Source organism: Pristiophorus japonicus, chromosome 15 (assembly GCF_044704955.1).
Source record: "Pristiophorus japonicus isolate sPriJap1 chromosome 15, sPriJap1.hap1, whole genome shotgun sequence".
Classification (NCBI taxonomy): domain Eukaryota; kingdom Metazoa; phylum Chordata; class Chondrichthyes; family Pristiophoridae; genus Pristiophorus; species Pristiophorus japonicus.
In genome coordinates, this window is record NC_091991.1 from 78,677,943 (window position 1) to 78,702,460 (window position 24,518).

A 24,518-nucleotide genomic window follows, 5' to 3' on the forward strand; every position below is an offset into this window, starting at 1 on the left:
CGGTTCGGGTCGGGGGGGGAGGGAGGGAGGGAGTGGCAGGTCGGATCCAGTCCGGAGGCGGTCGGGGGGGGAGCGGGTGTCGGGTCCGGTCCGGGGACGGGAAGTGGGAGTCGAGTCGGGTCGGGAGGAAGCAGGAGCTGGCCGTGGGAAAGCCTTATTCACGCAGCCCCAGTGAGGCCATTCGGCCAGGGCTAGGGATTACGTGCTTCGGGCCCCTCCCACACAGTTTTGTGCGCCTGGAGCTACTGCACTTGCGTGCCCACTGCAGCGCGCATGTGCAGAGGTCCCGGCACTGTTTTCAGCGCAGGGACCTAGCTCCGCCCCCTACAGCTCCTGCTGCACTGCGCCGAGGGCCAGAGGACCTGCAGGGAGGTGGAGAATACGGAGGGTTTTTTTTAGCTACACTTTGTGGCACAAAAAACGGGTGTCCAGGTCGGGACTGCGCCGTTCGAGGCGCGGCTCGAAACTTGGACCCATGGTCCTTACAAAATGCGCACGCACCCGTCGAGGCCTTGTAAAAAGCTGGTTTTCGGGGCGCGATGCGCAAGTACCAAAAACTAGCTTTTCCGACCTGTGAAGATTTCTCGAGACAGATCCACCGCATCCCCGAGAGGAGGACATCCACATGGGAGAGATTGGGCTATTTGCCAAACTCATGCCCAGGGAATGTCCTTCAAATTTTTACGCTTGGTAAAAGCAGGCGCATAGCTCACTTTTACCAGCGTAACACTTTCTTAAAACATATAAAAATTTAATTTAAATACTCATTCTATTAAAACATATTAAAAAAATTACAAAAAATATATTTTTTTCGAAAACATTTAATTACATTTAATTTCAATTAATTTTAAATTAGTGAGGTGTTTTATTTATTTATTCCGTGTTTCGGTGTTTTAGGGGGTGATTCTCACAGTAATGTGAACTCAAACAAACTGAGTTCACATTTTCATCAATGAGAATACTGCACAGTGATTGGTGATCCATCATTCGTACGTACGATGTCATCATCATCATAGGCAGTCCCTCGAAATCGAGGAAGACTTCCACTCTAAAAGTGAGACTGTACAATCGAATGTGGGAATTACAATCTCTGTCACAGGTAGGACAGACAGTCATTGACGGAAACGGTGGGTGGGGAGTCTGGGTTGCCGCATGCTCCTTCCGCTGTTTGTGCTTGATTTCTACATTCTCTCGGTGATGAGACTTGAGGTGCTTAGCGCCCTCCTGGATGCTCTTCCTCCACTTTGGGCAGTCTTGGGCCAGTGGGGATGTTGCACTTTATCAAGGAGGCTTTGAGGTGTCCTTGAAACGTTTCCTCTGCCCATGTGGGGCTCGCTGGCCGTGTCGGAGTTCCAAGTAGAATGCTTACTTGGGGAATCTTGCGTCGGGCTTGCAAAAGATGTGGCCCACCATCATCATCATACGATGTACCTGAAAGACATCTTCCCATGCACTGCGCAGCGAATCTAGGCTTCTGACCGGAATCCTATGTTCGTCCGGGACCACCAGGTACTTTCATAGATTTTTTTCAGGTCGGAGACATTTGTCCGAAGGAAGCCTCCGACCACAATTCTCCCCTGATAAATTTGTTTGAGAATGCAATGGTAGCAACAACACTAAGGGAACTGCCTGCTGTTCAAAATATGCCATGGGATTTCTGACAATAACCTAAAGCACTGGAACAGGCAGTTAAATATAGTACTTCAGACAGTGCAGCAATCCCTCAGCACTGCACCAGAGTGTCATCTAGGTTATGTGCTGAAGTCCTGGAGTGGAGCTTCAACCCACAGTCGACTGACTCAGGCAAAAGTGCTTCCAGCTGATTCAAGCCGACGCTGGATATTGCTCTGATTTCGAGTTCCATGAATGTAATGTATATCGTAATTATTCTGACTTCAAAAAGCCTTCCTGGAATTGGTAGTTTATTAAGCTAGTCGCTGTCCCACTGTCACATGGAATTGGATAGTTCGTGCTTTTGTGTAATTATGTAGAACCGAAGAATCCCCAGAGATACATTATCCGTAGAGTATTGGGTTTGCTCATATCATAAAAGTTATGCTCTGTAATCTTTGATGTTGCTAGTAATATTACTTGCACACAAAGTAAATTAACCATTTGTGTAGCCTTCTGAGAAGAATGTTGAGTTCAATTACTTTTGGCTTTTATTCAGGCCTGCTGAGACTGTCTTTTTGTTTGCAGAGTTACAGTATTGAGGGACAAAGATTCCAGGAAAAGCAAAGGTGTGGCATTTGTTCTGTTCCTGGATAGAGAATCAGCATATAACTGTACCAGGGCACTTAACAACAAGCAAGTGAGCTTCAAGCTTATTTCTCAATTTCATTTTAATTTCATTTTCAACTGAACAAGAGTTGGCTTGTCTTTGTTATAATAATCTTTCAAGTGATTGTTTTTCTGTTCAACTGTAGTTGTTTGGCAGAACAGTGAAGGCGAGTATTGCAGTTGACAATGGAAGAGCATCTGAATTCATCAGAAGGCGCAATTACACTGACAAATCCAGATGTTACGAATGTGGAGTGAGTACAAAACATTTAAATGAAAAACATGCAATTAGCACCAATACAATTCTTCAGGTTTTACTGACATAACAGTACTACAAAAAAGGTTTTGAGAAAAGGTGGTTCTGTGTTAAATAACCCAAATGTAATGAATGGGCACGTCTGCCAATAAAACTTGAAACCCCACAATGCTGGCATTAAAGCCTTGGTGAAACAATCAAAATCCACCTGGTGGGAAAAAAATCATATCGAGCACAAACCACACTGCCACCCCCTCACTGTCCGTCCCCAGATCAAACACAACTCACGACACCATGGAAAGTACACACATGAATGTAATGTATGTCAATGCACATAGTAACCCAAGGAAAATAGAAGTCAAAAACAAAATTAAAGATGCACACAAAATTGAATCCTTAGAAAAAAAAAATTGATAGTTGAAATTGCATAGCCTTATGAAAAATGGTTTTATGATTAGGAGTATTATTATGGGGTATTTGTATATTTGTTATGAATGAGTCGGAACGAATTTCCAAGAAAATTTCCACTAACCAGGCTTGTCGTGTCAACTGTAGAAACTTTGTTGCGAGTTGTGGAGCGAGACCTATTTGCCCTATCAGATGCGAAGTTCTTTGATATTCTAGAACATACTTTGGCCCGGATTTTGCAGTTAGCAGCGAAGGACTCGTGCTTGCCGTTCATTACGCTCACAGCTGCCCACAGACCTTTCGTGGGCCTTTGAGCGGCAACTTATTACTAGAGATCCTTTTCAACGTGACGCCTTCTACAGGGGATCTGTGGCATGTGTGAGTAGGGCAAGCAAAAAGCATGTTTCTTCAACCAATCAGATTGGAGAATCCTCACTGAGATATAGAAACAAAACCAGAAAGTATAAATTAGAATATAGAGAGGGGAAAATATGGAATTGAAAGAGAGATAAAAGACACAGAAAGAAGTAAAAACTTTAAAAAAAAAAAAAAAAAATTTTTAAATCTCCAACAATCTCCTTCTTTGGCGGTACCTCGAATCATAAGTACATAAGAAATGGGAGCAGGAGTAGGCCATACAGCCCCTTGAGCCTGCTCCGCTATTTAATACGATCATGGACTCGGGTCCACTTCACTGCCCGCTCTCCAGAACCCCTTATTCCCTTATCGTTTTAAGAAACTCTATTTCTGCCTTAAATTTATTCAGTGTCCCAGCTTCCACTGCTCTCTGAGGCAGCGAATTCCATAGATCCACAACCCTCTGAGAGAAGAAATTTCTCCTCATCTTAGTTTTAAATGGATGGCCCCTTCTAAGATTATGCCCTCTAGTTCGAGTCTCCCCCATCAGTGGAAACATCCTCTCTGCATCCACCTTGTCAAGCCCTCTCATAATCTTGTACGTTTCAATCAGATCACCTCTCATTCTTCTGAATTCCAATGAGTAGAGGCCCAACCTACTCAACCTTTCCTCATAAGTCAACCCCCTCATCTCTGGAATCAACCTAGTGAACCTTCTCTATACTGCCTCCAAAGCAAGTATATCCTTTCGTAAATATGGAAACCAAAACTGCACGCAGTATTCCAGATGTGGCCTCGCCAATACCCTCTATAACTGTAGCAAGACTACCCTGCTTTTATACTCCATCCCCTTTATAATAAAGGCCAAGATTCCATTGGCCTTCCTGATCACTTGCTGTACCTGCATGCTATCCTTTTGTGTTTCATGCACAAGTACCCCCAGGTCCTGCTATACTGCAGCACTTTGCAATCTTTCTCCATTTCAATAATAACTTGCTGTTTGATTTTTTTTCTGCTGAAGTGCATGACCTCTCACTTTCCAACATTATACTCCATCTGCCAAATTTTTGCCCACTCACTTCGCCTGATTATGTCCTTTTGCAGATTTTGTGTGTCCTCCTCACACATTGCTTTTCCTCCCATCTTTGTATCGTTGGCAAACTTGGCTACATTACACTCAGTTCCTTCCTCCAAGTCGTTAATATAGATTGTAAATAGTTGGGGTCCCAGCACTGATCCCTGCGGCACCCCACGAGTTACTGATTGCCAACCTGAGAATGAGCCATTTATCCGTGCTCTGTTTTTTGCTCGTTAGCGAATCCTCTATCCATGCTAATATATTACCCCCAACCCTGTGAACTTTTCTTGAGGATGACTTGCTTCCACGCCAAAAAGGGATGAATTCACAGGTGTTTCAATGAAGAACCTAATATTGCAGGTCCCAAACTACATGTTGAAGGGTGGAAGATGCCTGTGCATGGATATTTTAAAAACGTGTGGTGGCCATTGCACACCAGCCACCACACTGGCTTGACAGACTTGGGTCTTGGATTAACCAAGCTAATGGAGACCCGCTCTGCTGCACAGACCGAGTATGCACACATATTGCAGTGTGGGCTGGCTCGTGCTGACCCGGGCCCTCGCCTCTTCTGGGCCCAAAACTCACGCCGCTCCTGGGCTCTGATCACGTCGCTCTACAATGTTTCGCCGCTCCTTCGCCCCAACCTCGCCACTCCTGCTGTACCTGTCCACGTTCCAATTAGCGACCTGGATTATGGTGACGTGCAATCCAGTCGCCCACTTCACAGCCGTCTCCCTCCCGGACCGGCTCGCACTGCACCTTGCCGTGGTATGTGTCGTGCATGAATAAAGAGTCTGACCAGATACTGTGAGCTCAAAGTAAAGTGTGACCATAGTCTTTTATTGCAGGTCTCCAGAGTGCCTCTCCAGCCTGTGAGGCCTCCTTAAGTAGAGGTGCTCCCAAGGGATTGTAGGATCCCTTGGGACTCCAGGGGATGAGCCCTCTGGTGGTTAAACAAGGAGTTTACATAAATAACAGTATGCCGCCACGTTGCTCCTCCCTTTTAAGCCCCCAACCTGCCGTTGCCTCCAATAATAATTACATTATGAAGGATTGAGACACCACACTTTTAATTTTACAAATGTAAACTTCATTTTACATTATCAGGCCCAGAGGTTGTTTGGCACGAATTCATCATCATTAGAGCCAATCGGGGAGGACTTGCTTTCACTCCCAAAGTGTGTTCTTTGATGGCTGAACAGTCCGATATGAGAGCCACAGACCCTGTTACAGTTGGGACAGACATTCGTCGAGGGAAGGGGTCGGTGGGGCTGGTTTGCCACGCGCTCCTTCCGCTGCCTGCGCTTGGCCTCTTCTTGCTCTCTGCGTTGAGACGCGTAGAGCTCAACTCCCTCCCGGATGGACTTTCTCCACCTCGGGCGGTCTGCGGCCAGGGTCTCCCAGGTGTCGGTGGTGATGTCGCACTTTACCAGCGAGGCTTTGAGGATGTCCTTATAATGTTTCCGCTGTCCTCCTTTGGTTTATTTACCACGAAGGAGCTCCGCATAAGGCATTTGCTGAGAGAGTCTCGTATCTGGCATGCGTACTATGTGGCCTGCCCAGTGAAGCTGATCGAGTGTGGTCAGTGCTTCCATACTAGGGATGTTGGCCTGGTCGAGGACACTGATGTTGGTCCTCCTGTCCTCCCAGGGGATTTGCAGGATCTTGCGGAGACATCGTTGGTGATATACCTCCAGCGACTTGAGGTGCCTTCTATACATCGTCCATGCCTCAGATCCATACAGGAGGGCGGGTATTACTATAGCCCTGTAGACCATGAGTTTGGTGGTAGATTTGAGGGCCTGGTCTTCAAACACTCTCCTCCTCGGACGGCCGAAGGCTGCGCTGGCGCACTCCATCAATGTCTGCCTTTGTTGATAAGCTCCCGAGATATGGAAAATGGTCCACCTTGTCCAGGGCCACGCCGTGGATCTTGATGATTGAAGGGCAGTGCTGTGCGTTGTGACAGGCTGGTGGAGGACCTTTGTCTTACGGATGTTAAGCGTAAGGCCCATGGTTTCATATGCCTCAGTCAATACACTGACTATATTCTGGAGTCAGCCTTTGAATGTGCACAGACGCAGGCATCGTCCGCATGCTGCAGCTCAATGACAGAGGTTGAGTGATCTTGGACCTGGCCTGGAGGCGGCGCAGGTTAAACAGCTTCCCAATGGTTCTGTAGTTTAGTTTCACTCCAGCTGGGAACTTGTTGATTGTGAGGGAGCATGGCGGCGAGGAAGATTGAGAAGAGGGTTGGAGCGATAACGCAGCCCTGTTTGACCCAGGTCCGGACGTGGATTGGGTCTGCAATGGATCCGTTGGTAAGGATCACGGCCTGCATGTCGTTGCGAAGCAGGCGAAGGATGTTGACAAACTTTTGGGGGCATCCGAAACGGAGGAGGACGCTCCATCGACCCTCACGGTTGACAGTGTCAAAGGCCTTTGTAAGATCGAAAAAGGCCATGCGTAAGTGCTGGCACTGCTCCCTGCATTTTTCTTGCAACTGGCGCGCTGCAAAGATCATGTCTGTTGTGCCCCGTTGGGGACGAAATCCGCATTGTGATTCCGGGAGGAGCTCCTTGGCCACAGGGAGAAGACGATTGAGGAGAACTTGAGCGGGAACTTTCCCAGTGGCTGAAACCAGGGAGATTCCGCTGTAATTACCGCAGTCTGACTCGTCCCCCTTTTTAAAAATGGTCACAATCACTGCATCTCTCACATCTCCAGGCATGCTCTCCTCCCTCCAGATGAGAGAGATGAGGTCATATATCCGCGCCAACAGCGCCTCTCCGCCATATTTTAGCACCTCAGCAGGGATTCCATCCACCTTGTTATTCTGAAGCTGTTTTATGGCTTTGCCTACCTCGTGCAATGTTGGAGTTTCACGGAGTTGGTGGCGGGCCCATGCTGCGGGATGGAATCGAGAACACTCGAGTCAAAGGCAGAGTCTCGATTGAGGAGATCTTCAAAGTGCTCATTCCATCGGGCCCTGACACCTTCCTTGATGATTGTTTCCCCATTCTTGGTCAGGAATGGGTTGGGGCCTTGGGAGTTTGGACTGTAGGTGGCCTTGACTGAAGCAAAAAATCCTCGCATATCGTGGCTGTTGACCAGTTGTTGTACCTTCTGTGCTTTCTCCCTCCACCACCTGTTCTTTAGGTCCCGAGTCTTTTGTTGGACCTGAGCCGTGAGCCGTCTGTAATGTTGTTGGCCTGTTGCTTGAGGCTCAGAAATGCTTTGCACTTGCAATCTATTAGTTCTTCGATCTGCTGATCATTTTCATCAAACCGATCCTGGTGTTTTCTGGTTGAGTGACCAAATGTCTCTTCACAGGCACTGGTTATAGAGGCCTGGAGGGCAGACCAAGCGCTACGGGGATTCAGCATCTCGGGTTCATCAAGGCACGCCAGATTGGCTGTGAGGCGCTGGTTGTATCGGGCTCTCTGAGCTGGGTCTCGAAGTGCCCCGGCATTAACTTTTTTGCGGAACTGTTTCTGCTGTCCCCTCTGCTTTGGGGCAATGTTAATGTTGATGATGGATCGGATGAGATGGTGGTCCATCCAGCAGTCGTCGGCTCCTGTCATGGCGCGGCTGATGCGCACATCCTTGCGATCTCTGGCTCGGACGATGACATAGTCAAGCAGGTGCCAGTGTTTGGAGCGAGGGTGTTGCCACGATGCCTTGTATTTGTCCCTCTGGTGGAACAGGGGGTTGGTGATGAGTTCATGTTCTCGACATTTTGTCAGGAGTAGGGTACTGCTGGAGTTGGCTTTCCCGAACCACTCTCTGCCAATCACACCTCCCCAGAGGGCTGTGTCTTTGCCAACCCTGGCATTAAAATCACCCAGGAGGATGAATTTGTCGCTCGTGGGGACATAACATAAGAATTAGGAACAGGAGTAGGCCATCTAGCCCCTCGAGCCTGCTCCGCCATTCAAAAAGATCATGGCTGATCTGGCTGTGGACTCGGCTCCACTTAACCGCCCGCTCCCCATAACCCTTAATTCCCTTATTGGTTAAAAATCCATCTCTCTCTGATCTGGGACACGGGACAAGGATGTCTCGAGGTTGGAATAAAATCCCTCTTTAGCCTCATCGAGTGTCGGGGCGTTCGCACTGATGACTGTGACACATTGGTTCCAAGATAGGGTGATACGGAGAGTCATGAGGTGTTCGATAACCCCATAGGGGGAGTCTTTGAGGCGGTCGACCAGCTCATTCTTGACGGCAAAGCCGACTCCATGAAGGCGGCATTCTGCCTCTGGTTTCCCTTTCCAGAAGAAGGTGTAACCTCCATGTTCCTTCAACTGGCCTTCCCCTGCCCGCCGGGTCTCGCTTAGGGCGGTGATGTCAATGACAAAAAGTCCGGGCAACTATGGCGATGTGGCGTTCTAGCCTGTTGCTGTTGGGATTGTCTATGAGGGTCCTGATGCTCCAGGTCCCGAATTTCATACTGACAAAGTGGAAGATGCCTGTGCGTGAGTTCTTTTAACGTGGGGTGGCCGCTGCACACCGGCAAACACACAGGCTTAGCTGAACAAGGTCTTGGTCCAGTGGCAAGGGGGTCCAAGATAACTGGAGACTAGACACAGCTCTATAAGCCTAATTGCCTACGGCGAAGTGTTGGCGGCAAGCTCGGCACCGGGTAGCACCATTGATGGTAGATAGCCCGAGGCTAGGGAGGGGGGCAGGCATTAGGAAGGTGACTTCCAAAGTTATTTTAAAAGTTAAAAGTTGATAAAGATTCCCAATTTATTTCAAGAGTTTCTAAAAGTTTTTAAAAGTCAAAGATGTAGATTAATAATGGATATTTAAAAGTATTTCGATTGAGAGTCTAAAATGTAAGTTTTAAAAGTCCTCCCAGATTGTTCAAGTTTAAAAGTTGGTTAAAAGTTTAAAAATTTATTAAAAGTTGGTTGGGGGGATATAAGATGACGCCACGCCTCGGTCCCTTCAGCTGGTTCTGCACTGGCCTCTGAGTCCCTTCGGCGGATTGAGTGCCGGCCTCTGAATCCCTTCAGCCGGTTCCACGTCCTCAGATCACTTTGGCAGGTCGTCCTGGAGTCCCTTTGGCCGGTTAGACGTCCCCCGAAAGGTGCAGGGTCCTTTTGGCCCGGGCCAGTGCAGAGTCCTTTGCACCGGCCGCTTCTATCCCGGGCCGAGAGTTCTTTCGGCCAGGGACCGAAGCGGCCAGTACTGGGTCCCTTTGGCCAGGGACAGAGGCTGCTGAGTGTACTCCGACGATGTACAAGGCTTCCGGCGGCGCCCAGACCTCTCCCCAGTGGTGTCCAGCTGTTAAAAATTCACTTACACATGAATGCACCAGCCCTAAATTTTTCTGGCATGTTTTAGTAGATAAATACCGCAGCTTCAAACCCTTCATGTATTTTAATGCTGAATCTATCGGCGGGATGTCAGTGTACCAAAGCTTGTGGAGGAGCAGGGCAAATCGAACTGCAACTGCCGGATTTCTGCGTTTGACTGCGCACATGCAGACGCTGGAAGTTGCTTTTCGATTTACTCCATAATAATGGTGAGCGCTAATGGCCTCACCGCTATTCTATTTCTATTGGAAAATCTGGGCCATAAGAATTTTCTTAAGTTTTTCTGGCACTAATTTTCTCTCCGTCCTCTGTGGGCTTAAATTTAAGCTCAATCAAGATAGGATTTTTTTTTTTAAATATATGGGTGAATTATTATTTGTCCAAAGCGTTCAGGAAGTTCAGTTTTTTTTTTAGTGACTGAAGTGGGTGGGGTGGAAGGGAAGAGGCAGAAGAGAAATTATGGGAGGTGGGATCATCGAACAAACCATTCGTCAACCACCAATGAAAGTTAGCAGGGGTTATCATTTGAAAATGGGATTTTCACAATGGGATGCTGCAATGCACTGTTAAATGGGCACACACTTCACCCATGCTTCCTCCATGGGTTATACACAGGATGGTTTTTCTGAATATTCACGTGGAAGAAATTTCATTCCTCCTTTTGGCATCTGGTACTATTTGCATTGTGTTCAACATTCTGTGTTAATCCTCATATTTTCCTTCCCTCCACCAAACAGTTACATTATGTTAAAGCATCTTCCTACTGTAAAACATGGGTACAGAATAACATGCATTCTTCTCAACCAATCAGCTATCGTTGTTGGATACAGCAAAAGTGACAAATTTAACGTGCTTTTTTTTTACCAGTAATCTCAAATATCAGCAAAATGTTAGTCACAGGTTCAGTTTAGACTGAAATGAACTAACATTGGTAGATGGTCTGAAGTGGAGAACCAGCCAATCTAGCCAATATATATATTTGATCCAGTGGAAGTGAGGTGGGAGGTAACATCAGACTATATGAACTGATCTTTTTCTTCAACATGACCAACAAAATACCTGCAGACAATCGATCTGCTGGCAATTTAGTATCTCACACAAGACTTGTCATTACATTTGAGCAGGCAAGCTGTATAATTCAGTTTGGTTTTCAAAATATAATTGTTCTGCAGATCACCAGCAGTCCCTTCGAGGGTGGAGAAAAGCAGTTTGCCTTATCTCTAAAGTTGTGGTTTTAATTATCGTATTAAAAGTGTGGTCTTCATTTCTGAATACAGGATTATGGTCATTTGAGCTATGCTTGCCCAAAAAACATGCTTGGAGAGCGGGAACCTCCCAAAAAGAAAGAGAAGAAGAAAAAGAAAAAAATCAACGAACCAGAAGAAATGTGCGTATATCATGTGGTTAACCTTTTTTTTTAAAAAGGCTTTTGATTTGAGGACAAGTTTCTCAAAGGATGTTTCTGCATTTTCAGTGAGGAGGAGGAGGAGCAGGAGGAAAGTGAAGATGAAGGAGAAGACCCTGCCCTCGATAGCTTGAGCCAAGCTATTGCTTTCCAGGTATGTAGTTCTGAGAAAATAGGTTGTCCAATTATAATACATGTCCTTGAAAAGTACAACTGTTGCCTGATTGTAAATAAATTTAATAATCTGTAGCTTCACAAACAAACCTTGGGAACACTATCTCTCATTGTTTGGTATTGTAATTTAATTATAGTTGTAATTGATCACTGTGTGTTGAAGATGCAGTATTGATTGGCTTAATGCTGTATTGCAAGCTTAATTGGGGATACTTCGCAAGACACATGTAATACATATCTGAAGAATTGTCAATCAATTGCTTCCTTGATCATGTCACTCTGCTCCTATATAATCCCATGTAGAAGTTTGTTGTTTTAAAAACAAAAAGACCTAATTAAACAGTAGCTGAAGCTGTGATAAAATATTAATAGACTTCACCTGGACTGTGCCAGAGCATTCCAGATATTTTTGCTGATTGAGGGCCCCATACCCGTGGTCTCTTCCCGAATACTTAATCTCTCCGGGGATGGGATAGCACAACCTAGGGGGAGGGGAAGGGAGAATGTAGGGGTTGAGCAGGGAGTCCACAGGGTAAGAGGTATATGGCATCATTTTAATATTCCTTTCTTCTTGCTTTTCTCTCCACTTACCCGCCTTCTCCCCGTAACCCTTAATTCCCTTATTGCTGAAAAATCTATCTATCTTTGACTTGAAAACATTCAATGAGCTAGCCTCAACTGCTTCCTTGGGCAGAGAATTCCACAGATTCACAACCCTCTGGGAGAAGAAATTATTTCTCAACTCGGTTTTAAATTGGCTCCTCCGTATTTTGAGACTGTGCCCCCTAGTTCTAGTCTCCCCCACCAATGGAAACAACCTCTCTGCCTCCATCTTGTCTATCCCTTTCATGATTTTAAATGTTTCTATAAGATCACCCCTCATCCTTCTGAACTCCAAGGAGTAAAGACCCAGTCTACTCAATCTATCATCATAAGGTAACCCCCTCATTTCTTGAATCAGACTAGTGAATCGTCTCTGTACCCCTTCCAAAGCTAGTATATCCTTCCTTAAGTAAGGTGACCAAAACTGCACGCAGTACTCCAGGTGCGGCCTTACCAATACCTTATACAGTTGCAGCAGGACCTCCCTGCTTTTGTACTCCATCCCTTTCGCAATGAAGGCCAACATTCCATTTGCCTTCCTGATTACCTGCTGCACCTGCAAACTAACCTTTTGGGATTCATGCACAAGGACCCCCAGGTCCCTCTGCACCACAGCATGTTGTAATTTCTCCCCATTCAAATAATATTCCCTTTTACTGTTTTTTTTTTTCCCCAAGGTGGATGACCTCACACTTTCCGACATTGTATTCCATCTGCCAAACCTTAGCCCATTCGCTTAACCTATCCAAATCTCCTTGTAGCCTCTCTGAGTCCTCTACATAACCCGCTTTCCCACTAATCTTAGTGTCATCTGCAAATTTTGTTGCACTACACTCTGTCCCCTCCTCTAGGTCATCTATGTATATTGTAAACAGTTGTGGTCCCAGCACTGATCCCTGTGGCACACCACTAACCACTGATTTCCAACCGGAAAAGGACCCATTTATCCCGACTCTCTGCTTTCTGTTCGCCAGCCAATTCTCTATCCATGCTAATACATTTCCTCTGACTCCGCGTACCTTTATCTTCTGCAATAACCTTTTGTGTGGCACCTTATCGAATGCCTTTTGGAAATCTAAATACACCACATCCATCGGTACACCTCTATTCACCATGCTCGTTATATCCTGAAAGAATTCCAGTAAGTTAGTTAAACATGATTTCCCTTTCATGAATCCATGCTGCGTCTGCTTGATTGCACTATTCCTATCCAGATGTCCTGCTATTTCTTCCTTAATGATAGTTTCAAGCATTTTCCCCACTACAGATGTTAAACTAACCGGCCTATAGTTACCTGCCTTTTGCCTGCCCCCTTTTTTTAAACAGAGGCGTTACATTAGCTGCTCTCCAATCCGCTGGTACCTCCCCAGAGTCCAGAGAATTTTGGTAGATTATAACTAATGCATCTGCTATAACTTCCGCCATCTCTTTTAATACCCTGGGATGCATTTCATCAGGACCAGGGGACTTGTCTACCTTCAATCCCATTAGTCTGTCCAGCACTACCTCCCTAGTGATAGTGATCATCTCAAGGTCCTCCCTTCCCACATTCCTATGACCAGCAATTTTTGGCATGGTTTTTGTGTCTTCCACTGTGAAGACGGAAGCAAAATAATTGTTTAAGGTCTCAGCCATTTCCACATTTCCCATTATTAAATCCCCCTTCTCATCTTCTAAGGGACCAACATTTACTTTAGTCACTCTTTTCCGTTTTATATATCTGTAAAAGCTTTTACTATCTGTTTTTATGTTTTGCGCAAGTTTACCTTCGTAATCTATCTTCCCGTTCTTTATTGCTTTTTTAGTCATTCTTTGCTGTTGCTTAAAATCTTCCCAATCCTCCTAGTTTCCCTAACCTTGGCCACCTTATACGCATTGGTCTTTGATTTGATACTTTCCTTTATTTCCTTGGTTATCCACGGCTGGTTATCTCTTCTCTTGCCGCCCTTTTTCACTGGAATATATTTTTGTTGCGCATTATGAAAGAGCTCCTTCAAAGTCCTCCACTGTTCCTCAATTGTGCCACCGTTTAGTCCTTGTTTCCAGTCTACTTTAGCCAACTCTGCCCTCATCCCACTGTAGTCCCCTTTGTTTAAGCATAGTACTCTCGTTTCTGAGATGCTGCAGCTTCCTATGTTGAATAACTGCTCCAGGGTGGTTCCAATGTTGAGTAACTGTTCTGTTGGAGTGAGGGTGTCTTGTTGAATCTGTCGGGGACCGTTATGTTCAATACCAAAGAAAGCAATGTTTTAAAGCTGGTGGGGGGGTGGGGGGGGCGGTCATTGGGGTGGTGGGCAAAATTGAAATCCTGCACAGTGAATGGGGATTTGGATTTGGGTATGCTACTTGGAGTGGGAGGGATTCAGAAATGCTGACCAGTGGTGCTGTGCTCTGTATGGGAAAGGGAATGAGGGTGGGGACAAAAAGGAAGATGATCATGGGAGCGGGGCTGAAGGAAAGGAGAGGAGTGAGGACTGTGGGAGAAGGAAGATGAGCCTCCAACATATCTGCTCCATCACCAAGAGCGCCTAATTCCATCTCAGTAACATCACCTGACTACGACCCTTCCTCAGCTCAACTGCTGCTGAAACGCTCTAACCTTTACTATTCCAATGTTCTCCTGGCATATAGAACCATAGAATAGTACAACACAGAAGGAGGCCATTCGGCCCATTGAGTCAGTGAAGAGCAATCCAGTTAATCCCACTCCCCTGCACTTTCTCCATAATCCTTGCAATTTTTTTTCTCCTTCCCTTTACTATTGAATCTGTCTCCATCACCCAGTGCATTCCAAATCCTAACCACTCGTTGGTTTAAAAAAAAAAAGTTTTTCCTCATGTCACTTCTGGTTCTTTTGCCAAACACCTTAAATCTGTGCCGTCTCGATATCAGCCATTGGAAATAGAGTAAATAAAACAAAACTATCTAAAGCCTTCATGATTTTAAACACCTCTATCAAATCTCCTCTTGGCCTTCCACCCTACATAAACTTGAGCTCATTCAAAATTCTGCTGACCATAATCCTATCTCACCTATCGCCCCTGTGTTTGCTGACGTACATTGGCTTCCAGTCTGACAGTGCCTCAATTTTAAAATTCTCAGCCTTGCATTCAAATCCCTCATTGGTCGAGATTTTCACTATCTCAGCCTGACAAACTTTCAAGATCTCTGCACTCCTCCAATTCTGGCCACTTGTGCATCCCTGATTTTAATCGTTCCAACATTGGTGGCTGTGCCTTCAACTGCCCAGGCCCAAAGCTCTGGAATTACCTCCCTAAAACTCTTTGCTTCTCTCTCTCTCTCTCTCTCTCTCTCTCTCTCTCTCTCTCTCTCTCTCGCTCTCTCTCGCTCCCTTTATCGACACTTCTTAAAGCCTATCTCTTGACCAAATTTTTGATCATCTGTCCTAATATCTCCTTCGGTGGCTCCGTGTCCAATTTTGTTTGATAACACTGTGAAAAGCCTTGGGATTTCTTACTACGTTAAATGCACTATATAAATTCATGTTGGTGGGTCTGATAACACGATGCCTGTTTGACGGTATACTTCTGAGTGAGGTTGCTTTATTGACTTGCCGGCAGTTCTGACTGGTCACTTTCAGTGTTGGAAAGTCTTCATTGTGGCAACATTTGTAATTTTCATGAGCTTGATAGCTCCAGGTTTGAATTTGCGTCAGTACTGATCTACAGCTGAAGGGGGATTTTTTAAACCCACGATTCGCAATGTCTGGCATGCACTTACACTTGCATTTGTTTGCCAATTTAGCAACTTAAATGCATGCACATTGCTGAGTGTTCTTCAAGCCAGCCCTCTCCGATTTGCACACAAAAATAGGCTTCAGGGGTATCATGGATTTTAATTTTTTACTGGTTTAATGGACTTGGCTAGTTGGAGCATTTCTCAGATCACTTGAAAGCTTATTATAAATGTGGGAGATAACTGGCACTTCATGGATTTCTGAAAGGGTCAGAAGACTGCCATAGCCTGTCTCTCAACTTTAGGGGGAATCCCACTTTGCTAAATGGGTCATATAATATCACACTCAGCGCCACCAACAGGTGCAATATCATTAGAATGTTGCAACCACTCTAAATTTTTAATATAACTAGTCAGTCGCCTTTGGCATTGCATGTGGAGAGTTAAAACGCAGCAGCCCATTTGTGCACAGTAAGGTCTCAAACAGCAACAAAATAAATGACCGGATCATTTGTTTTAGTGATGTTGGTTGAGTTAAATATTGGCCAGGTTACTGGGAGAACTCTCCTATTCGTCAAATAGTGCGTTGGGATCTTTTATGTCCACCTGAGATGACAGACAGGGCTTCAGTTTAATGCCTCATCCGAGAGACAAGGACCAATATCCTCGCGGCGGAGGGAGGGGAGGTGGGGAGCGGTGGGGGTTGCTAGTGCTGTTGGGGAGGGTTTAAACTAGCTTGGCGGGGGGATGGGAACCTGAGAATAGATTCAATAGGGAGGGGAGTAAAGCTGGAATTAGAAAGCAAAAATAAAGAAAGTGAGTTTGAAGGACAGAGGAAACGAGCAGGAAAAAAGGCTAGAAAAACAAATTTGAAAGCTTTTTGTCTAAATGCACGTAACCATTCGCAACAAAATAGATGAGTTGCATAAATAAATACAAATGGGTATGATCTGATAGCCATTACAGAGACGTGGTTGAAAGATGACCAGGACTGGGAACTAAATATTCAAGGATATGTAAGCATTCGGAAGGACAGACAGAAAGGAAACGGAGGAGGAATAGCTCTGTTGATGATAAAGGATGGAATCAGTGCAATAGTGAGAAACGATATTGGCTCAAATGACCAGGATGTTGAAACAGTTTGGGTGAATATAAGGAATAATGGGAAAAAAATTCACTGGTGGGCATAGTCTTTTAGCCCTCCAACGGTAGCAACTCTGTTGGTCGGAGTATAAACCAAGAAATAGTGGGGGCTTGTAAAAAGGGAACAGCAATAATCATGGGTGATTTTTAACCTCCATATTGATTGGACAAATCAAATTGGTCAGGATAGCCTTGAGGAGGAGTTCATAGTGCATAATGGATAGGTTCCTTGAGCAGTATGTAACGGAACCAGCTAAAGGGCAGGCTATCTTAGATCTGGTCCTGTGTAATGAGGCAGGATTAATGAATCTCCTAGTAAAGGAACCCCTTGGAATGAGTGATCATAGCATGGTTGAGTTTCAAATTCAGATGGAAGGCAAGAAAGTTGAATCTCAAACCAGTGCACTAAGCTTAAATAAAAGAGACTACAAAGGTATGAGGGCAGAGTTGGTTAAAGTGGACTGGGAAAATAGATTGAAGTGTAGGACTGTTGATGAACAGTGGTGTACATTTAAGGAGATATTTCACAACTCTCAAGGAAAAATATATTCCAGTGAGGAGGAAAGGGTGTAAAAGAAAAGATAGCCATCCGTAGCTAACTAAAGAAATAAAGGATGGTGTCCAATTTAAAAATAAGGGCATGCAAAATGACCAAAACTACTGAGAGGACAGAAGATTAGAAAGCTTTTAAAAACCAGCAGAGAACAACTAAAAATATGATTAAGAAAGGGAAGATAGACTATGAAAGTAAACGAGCACAAAATATAAAAACAGATAGCAAAAGTTTCTACAGGTATATAAAAAGGAAAAGAGTGGCAAAAGGAAAAGAGTGGCAAAAGTAAATGTTGGTCCCTTAGAGGACGAAACTGGGGAATTAGTGATGGAGAACATGGAGATGGCAGAAACTCTGAACAAATATTTTGTATCACTCTTTAGGGTAGAAGACACTGGACAGTGGATAGTCGAGGGGCTTTCGGCAGGGAGGAACCTACCACAATCACAAGCATTAAGGAGGTGGTACTCAGTAAGACAATGGGACGAAAGGCAGATAAATCCCCTGGACCTGATGGCTTTCATCCTAGGGTCTTAAAAGAAGTAGCGGCAGGGATAGTGGATGCATTGGTTGTAATTTACCAAAATTATCTGGATTCTGGGGAGGTCCCAGCAGATTGGAAAACTGCAAATGTAACGCCCCGATTTAAAACAGGAGGCAGACAAAAAGCAGGAAACTATTGACCAGTTAGCTTAACATCTGTGGTTGGGAAATTGTTGGAGTCCATTATTAAAGAAGCAGTAGCAGGACATTTGGGAAAAACATAATTCAGTCAGGCAGAGTCAGCATGGATTTATGAAGGGGAAGTCATGTTTGACAAATTTGCTGGAATTCTTTGAGGATGTAACGAACAGAATGGATGAAGGGGAACCAGTGGATGTGGTGTATTTGGACTTCCAGAAGGCATTTGACAAAGTGCCACATAAAAGGTTACTGCACACAAGATAAAAGTTCACAGGGTTGGGGGTAATATATTTGCATGGATAGAGATTGGCTAACTAACAGAAAACAGAGAGTCGGGATAAATGGTTCATTCTCGGGTTGTCAATCAGTAACTAATGGGGCACCGCAGGGATCAGTGCTGGAACCCCAACTATTTACAATCTATATTCATGACTTGGATGAAGGGACTGAGTGTAACATAGCCAAGTTTGCTGACTATACAAAGATGGGAGGAAAAGCAATGTGCGAGGAGTTCACAAAAATCCTGCTGGGGCAAAAATTTGGCAGATGGAGTATATGTGGAAAAGTGTGAGGTTATGCACTTTGGCAGGAAAAAAATTAAAGAGCAAGTTACTATTTAAATAGAGAAAAATTGCAAAGTACAGCAGGACCTGGGGATCCTGGTGCATGAAACACAAAAGTTTAGTATGCAGGTACAGCAAGTGATGAAGAAGGCCAATGGAATCTTTGCCTTTATTGCAAAGGGGATGGAGTATAAATGCAGTGAAGTCTTGCTACAGTTCTACAAGGCATTGGTGAGGCCACACCTGGAATACTGTGTGCAGTTTTGGTTTCCATATTTAAGAAAGGATATACTTGTTTTGGAGGCAGTTCAGAGAAGGTTCACGAGATAAGGAGATAAGGGGGTTGACTTTTGAGGAAAGGTTGAGGTAGGTTGTGCCTCTACTTGGAATTCAGAAGAATGAGAGGTGATCTTATCAAAATGTATAAGATTATGAGGAGGCTTGACAAGGTGGATGCAGAGAGGATGTTTCCACTGATAGAGCAGACTAGAACTAGGGGGCATAATCTAGAATAAGGGGCTGCCCATTTAAAACTGAGATGAGGAGGAATTTCTTCTGAGGGTTGTAAATCTGTGGAATTCACTCCCTCAAAGAGCTGTGGAAGCTGGGTCATGGAATAAATTTAAGACAGAAATAGACAGTTTCTTAACCAATAAGGGGCTATGGGGAGCGGGCAGGGAAGTGGACCTGAGTCCATGATCAGATCAGCTATGATCATATTAAATGGCAGAGCAGGCTCGAGGTCCGATTCCTGCTGCTATTTCTTATGTTCTTACAAAACCTCCAACAGTGCAGTACTGCACTGAAGTATCAGTATTCAGCTCAAGCAGGTTCAAAGGCCATGGGAAAACTTGAGCTGGGTGGGTGAGGTAGGAGGCAGGATAAGAAAGAGACGGAGAGATGGTGGTCAGGGTAATAAGAAGGGGTTGGAGGAGAAGGAGCAACAGAGGACAATTGAGGAGTGCCACTGCCCATTATATCATTTGTTACTGGGATGTCGGCATTGCTGGCACGACCAACATTTATTGCCTATCCCGAATTGCTCTTGAGAAGGTGGTGGTGAGCCGCCGCCTTGAACCGCTGCAGTCCGTGTGGAGGGCTTGGAGTGAAGCAGAAGGCAACAGTGGTTGGCGACTGGTTGGGTGGCAATGCACCAGGACCAATTTTACTCCGTGTGAGGGAGGAGCTACATTGGCCAATGCCCAATTCCATCTCCATGTTGGGATGGGAGAAAAACAGTTTTCTTCAGTTACATAAAGTAGGTTTTTAGGTTAAGGTGGGGGTTTGTGCCGAGTTGTTGCTGGGTGAGGGACTGCAAGAGACACGAATTGTTTCTCTGCAGGTGGGAGTGAATTTGCTTCTCGAGACGGGCCAGGAATTGGTCCAAATTTGCTTTAAGGTGGGGTGAGCCAAACACGCCAGTTTGGTCTAAGAGTGGGAGAGAGGTGATGTATTCTTTGCGAGCAATGGGGAAGGACAAGCCTGTCCTTAGTTGAGGCAGAAGAAGGAAGGCCTAGTTTTTGTCGTCCATGTGGAGGGAAGGTGAAGGAAGAGCATTTCTTTTGAGCAAGGAGGGGTGGTGCACTGTCTTTTTTCCTCAGTGGGGATGTGATGGAAGATTTGTACTAACGAAGGATGGTGGGGCAGGACCCCTTCATTCAGGAGAGTTGGGGAAGGCCAAGTTTGCCCTCAGTGGAGAAGAAAATATTTGAATTTCTGCTATGGGGTGGTTACGATCTGGATTTTCTTAAGTTGTTCTGGGATGTCGGCGCTGCTGGCAAGGCCAGCATTTATTGCCCATCTCTAATTTCCCCCGAGAAGGTGGTGGTGAGCCGCCGCCTTGGACCGCTGCAATCCTTGTGGTGAAGGTACTTCCACAGTGCTGTTAGGGAGGGGGTTCCCAGCGACAATGAAGGAACGGTGATATATTTCTAAGTCAGGATGGTGTGTAACTTGGAGGGAATCTTGCAAGTGATGGTGCTCCCATACGCCTACTGCCCTTGTCCTTCTAAGTGGTAGAGGTTGCGGGTTTGGGAGATGCTTAAGAAGCCGCCTTGGCGAGTTGCTGCTGCGCATCTTGTAGATGGTACACACTGCAGCCACGGTGTGCCGATGGTGGAGGGAGTGAATGTTGAAGGTGGTGAATGAGGGGTACCAATGAAGCAGGCTGCTTTGTCCTGGATGGTGTCGAGCTTCTTGAGTGTTGTTGGAGCTGCACTCATCCAGGCAAGTGGCGAGTATGCTATCGTACTCCTGACTTGTGCCTTGTAGATGGTGGAAAGGGTTTGAGGAGTCAGGAGGTGAGACACTCATCGCAGAATACCCAGCCTCTGACCTGCTCTTGTTGCCATTGTATTTATGTGGCTTGTCCAGTTAAATTTCTGGTCAAGGGTGACATCCAGGAGGTTGATGGTGGGGGATTCAGCGATGGCAATGCCATTGACTTGACTACTCCAACTCCCTCCTGGCCGGCCTTCCACATTCCACACTACATAAACTTGAAGTCATCCAAAACTCAGCACTCCATGCACTAACCTGCACCAAGTCAAGATCACCCATCACCCCTGTGCTTTCTGGCCTACATTGGCTCCCATTGCCTCAATTTCAAGATTCTCATCCTTACTTACAAATCACTCCATGGACTTGCCCCCTCCCTATCTCTCTAATCTTTTTCAGCCTCAAATGTCTGCGCTCCTCAAATTCTGGCCTCTTGAACATCCCTCATTATAATTGCTCAACCATCGGTGGACGTGCCTTCAGCTGCCTGGGCCCTAAGCTCTGGAACACTCTCCCTAAACCTCTCTGCCTCTCTACCTCTCTTTCCTCCTTTAACGCTCGTTAAAACCTACCTCTTTAAACAAGCTTTTGATGATCTGCCTTAATTTCTTCTGTGACTCGGTGTCAAGTTTTTAATCTGTTGGTCTGTAACACTTGAAGCGCCTTGGGACTTTTTAACTATGTTAATGGCGCTATATAAATAAAAGTTGTTATTGTTGAATATCGAGGGAAGGTGGTTAGACTCTCTTGTTGGTGATAGTCATTGCCTGGCACTTGTGTGGTGCGAATGTTACTTGCCACTTATCAGCTCAAGCCTGGATGTCGTCCTGGTCTTGCTGCGTGCGGATGTGGACTTCATCATTTTCTGAGGAGTTGCGAATGGAACTGAACAGTGCCATCATCAGCGAACATCCCCACTTCTGACCTGATGATGGAGGTAGGGTCATTGATGAAGCAGCTGAAGAAGACTGGACCTAGAACACTGCCCTGAGGTACTCCTGCAGTGATGTCTTGGGGCTGGGATGATTGACCTTCAACAACCACAGTCTTCCTTTGTGCTAGGTATGACTCCAGCCAGTGGAGCATTTTCCCCTTGATTCCCATTGACTTCAATTTTACTAGGGCTCCTTGATGCCACATGAGGTCAAATGCTGCCTTGATGTCAAGGGCAGTCACTTTCACCTCATCTCTGGAATTCAACTCTTTTGTCCATGTTTGGACCAAGACTGTAATGAGGTATGGAGCCAAGTGGTTCTGGTGGAACCCAAACTGATCATCAATGAGCAGGTTATTGGTGAGTAAGTGCCGCTTGAAAGTAAAATCGCCGACACCTTCCATCTCTTTGTTGATGATTCAGAGTAGACTGATAGGGCAGTAATTGTCTGGATTGGAGTTATAAGAACATAAGAAATAGGAACAGAAGTTGGCCATTTGGCCCCTCAAGCCTGCTCCGCCATTCAATAAGATCATGGCTGATCTGATCATGTACTCAGCTCCACTTCCTTGCCCGCTCCCCATAACCCTTTACTCCCTTATCGCTCAAAAATCTGTCTATTTCCGCCCTAAATATATTCAATGACCCAGCCTTCACAGCTCTCTGGGGCGGAGAATTCCATAGGTTTACAACCCTCTGAGACAAGAAATTCCTCCTTATCTCAATTTGAAATGGGCGGTCCCTTATTCTAAGACTATGTCCCCGAGTTTTAGTTTCCCCATGAGTGGAAATATCCTCTGCATCCACCTTGTCTCGAGCCCCCTCATTATCTTATCAGTTTCAATAAGATCACCTCTCATTCTGCTGAACTCCAATGTATCTAGGCTCAATTTACTCAACCTATCCTCATAAGTCATCCCCCTCATCTCTGGAATCAACTTAGTGAACCTTCTCTGAACAGCCTCCAATGCAAGTACTGTACTGTATATCCTTCCTTAAATACGGGGACCAAAACTCCAGGTGTGGTCTCACCAATACCCTGTGCAGTTGTAGCAGGACTTCTCTGCTTTTATACTCTATCCCCCTTGCAATAAAGGCTAACATTTCATTTGCCTTCCTAATTACTTGCTGTATCTGCATACTATTTGTGTTTCATACACGAGGACCCCCAGGTTTCTCTACTGCAGCAGTTGCAATTTTTCTCCATTTAAATTATAATTTACTTTTCTATTATTTCTGCCAAAGTGCATAACCTCACATTTTCCTACATTATACTCCATCTGCCAAATTTTTGTCCACTCACTTAGCCCTTATCCCTTTGTCCCTTTGTCCCTTTGCAGATTTATTGCGTCGTCCTCACAATTTGCTTTCCCACCCATCTTTGTATCATCAGCAAACTTGGCTACATTACACTCAGCCCCTTCATCGAAGTCATAAATATAGATTGTAAATAGTTGAGGACCCAGCACTGATCCCTGTGGCACTCCATTAGTCACTGTTTGCCAACTGGAAAATGATCCATTTATCCAGACTGTCTGTTTTCTGTTCGTTAGCTAATCCTCTATCCATGCTAATATATTACCCCAACCCCGTGAGCTTTTATCTTGTACAGTAACCTTTTATGTGGCACCTTATTAAATGCCTTCTGGAAATCCAAATACATCACATCCACTGGTTCCCCCTTATCCACCCTGCTCGTTACATCCTCAAAGAACTCTAGAAAATTTGTCAAACATGATTTCCCTTTCATAAAACCATGCTGACTTTGCTTAATTGAATTATGCTTTTCCAAAAGTCCCACTGCTGCTTCCTTTTAATAATGGACTCCAGCATTTTCCCAATGACAGATGTTAGGCTAACTGGTCGATAGTTTCCTGCATTTTGTCTGCCTCCTTTTTTAAATAGGGGTGTTACATTTGTGGTTTTCCAATCGCTGGGACTGCCCCAGAATCCAGGGAATTTTGGTAGATTACAACCAATGTGTCCACTATCTCTGCAGCCACTTCTCTTAAGACCCTAGGATGTAAGCCATCAGGTCCAGGGGACTTGTCTGCCTTTAGTCACATTATTTTACCTAGTACTACTTCATTAGTGATAGTGATTGTATTAAGTTCCTCCCTACCTGTAGCCCCTTGATTATCCACTATTGGGATGTTTTTAATGTCATTTGTCCTGCTTTTTGTGGACAGGACATACCTGGGCAATTTTCCAAATTGTTGGATGGATGCCAGTATTGTAGCTGTACTGGAATAGCTTGGCTAGAGGCATATGTCTTCAGCACTACAGCCAGGATGGTATCGGGGCCCATAGCCTTTGCTGTAATACCCGCCCTCCTGTATGGATCTGAGGCATGGACGAAAAATAGAAGGCACCTCAAGTCACTGGAGATATATCACCAACGATGTCTCCGCAAGATCCTGCAAATCTCCTGGGAGGACAGGCGGACCAACATCAGTGTCCTCGACCAGGCTAACATCCCCAGAATTGAACCACTGACCACACTCGATCAGCTTCGCTGGGCAGGCCACATAGTTCGCATGCCAGATACAGGACTCCCTAAGCAAATGCTTTATGCGGAGCTCCTTCGTGGTAAATGAGCCAAAGGAGGACAGCGGAAACGTTATAAGGACACCCTCCAAGCCTCCCTGGTAAAGTGCAACATCACCACTGACACCTGGGAGACTCTGGCCGAAGACCGCCCGAGGTGGAGAAAGTGCATCCGGAAGGGCGTTGAGCTCTTCGAGTCTCAACGCAAAGAGCGTGAAGAGACCAAGCATAGG

General features: G+C 45.4%; 1 protein-coding gene across 3 annotated transcripts in view; it reads left to right on the forward strand.

The window, feature by feature from the left end:
* zcrb1 (zinc finger CCHC-type and RNA binding motif 1) overlaps nt 1–24,518 on the forward strand; it is a 74,169-nt gene that overhangs the window by 34,532 nt on the left and 15,119 nt on the right. For all 3 annotated transcript variants that reach the window (XM_070900638.1, XM_070900637.1, XM_070900639.1), the window contains 4 exons: nt 2,200–2,311; nt 2,427–2,534; nt 10,984–11,093; nt 11,181–11,265. In XM_070900638.1, coding sequence (XP_070756739.1) covers nt 2,200–2,311; nt 2,427–2,534; nt 10,984–11,093; nt 11,181–11,265 — 415 coding nt within the window. The remainder of the gene's footprint in view (nt 1–2,199; nt 2,312–2,426; nt 2,535–10,983; nt 11,094–11,180; nt 11,266–24,518) is intronic.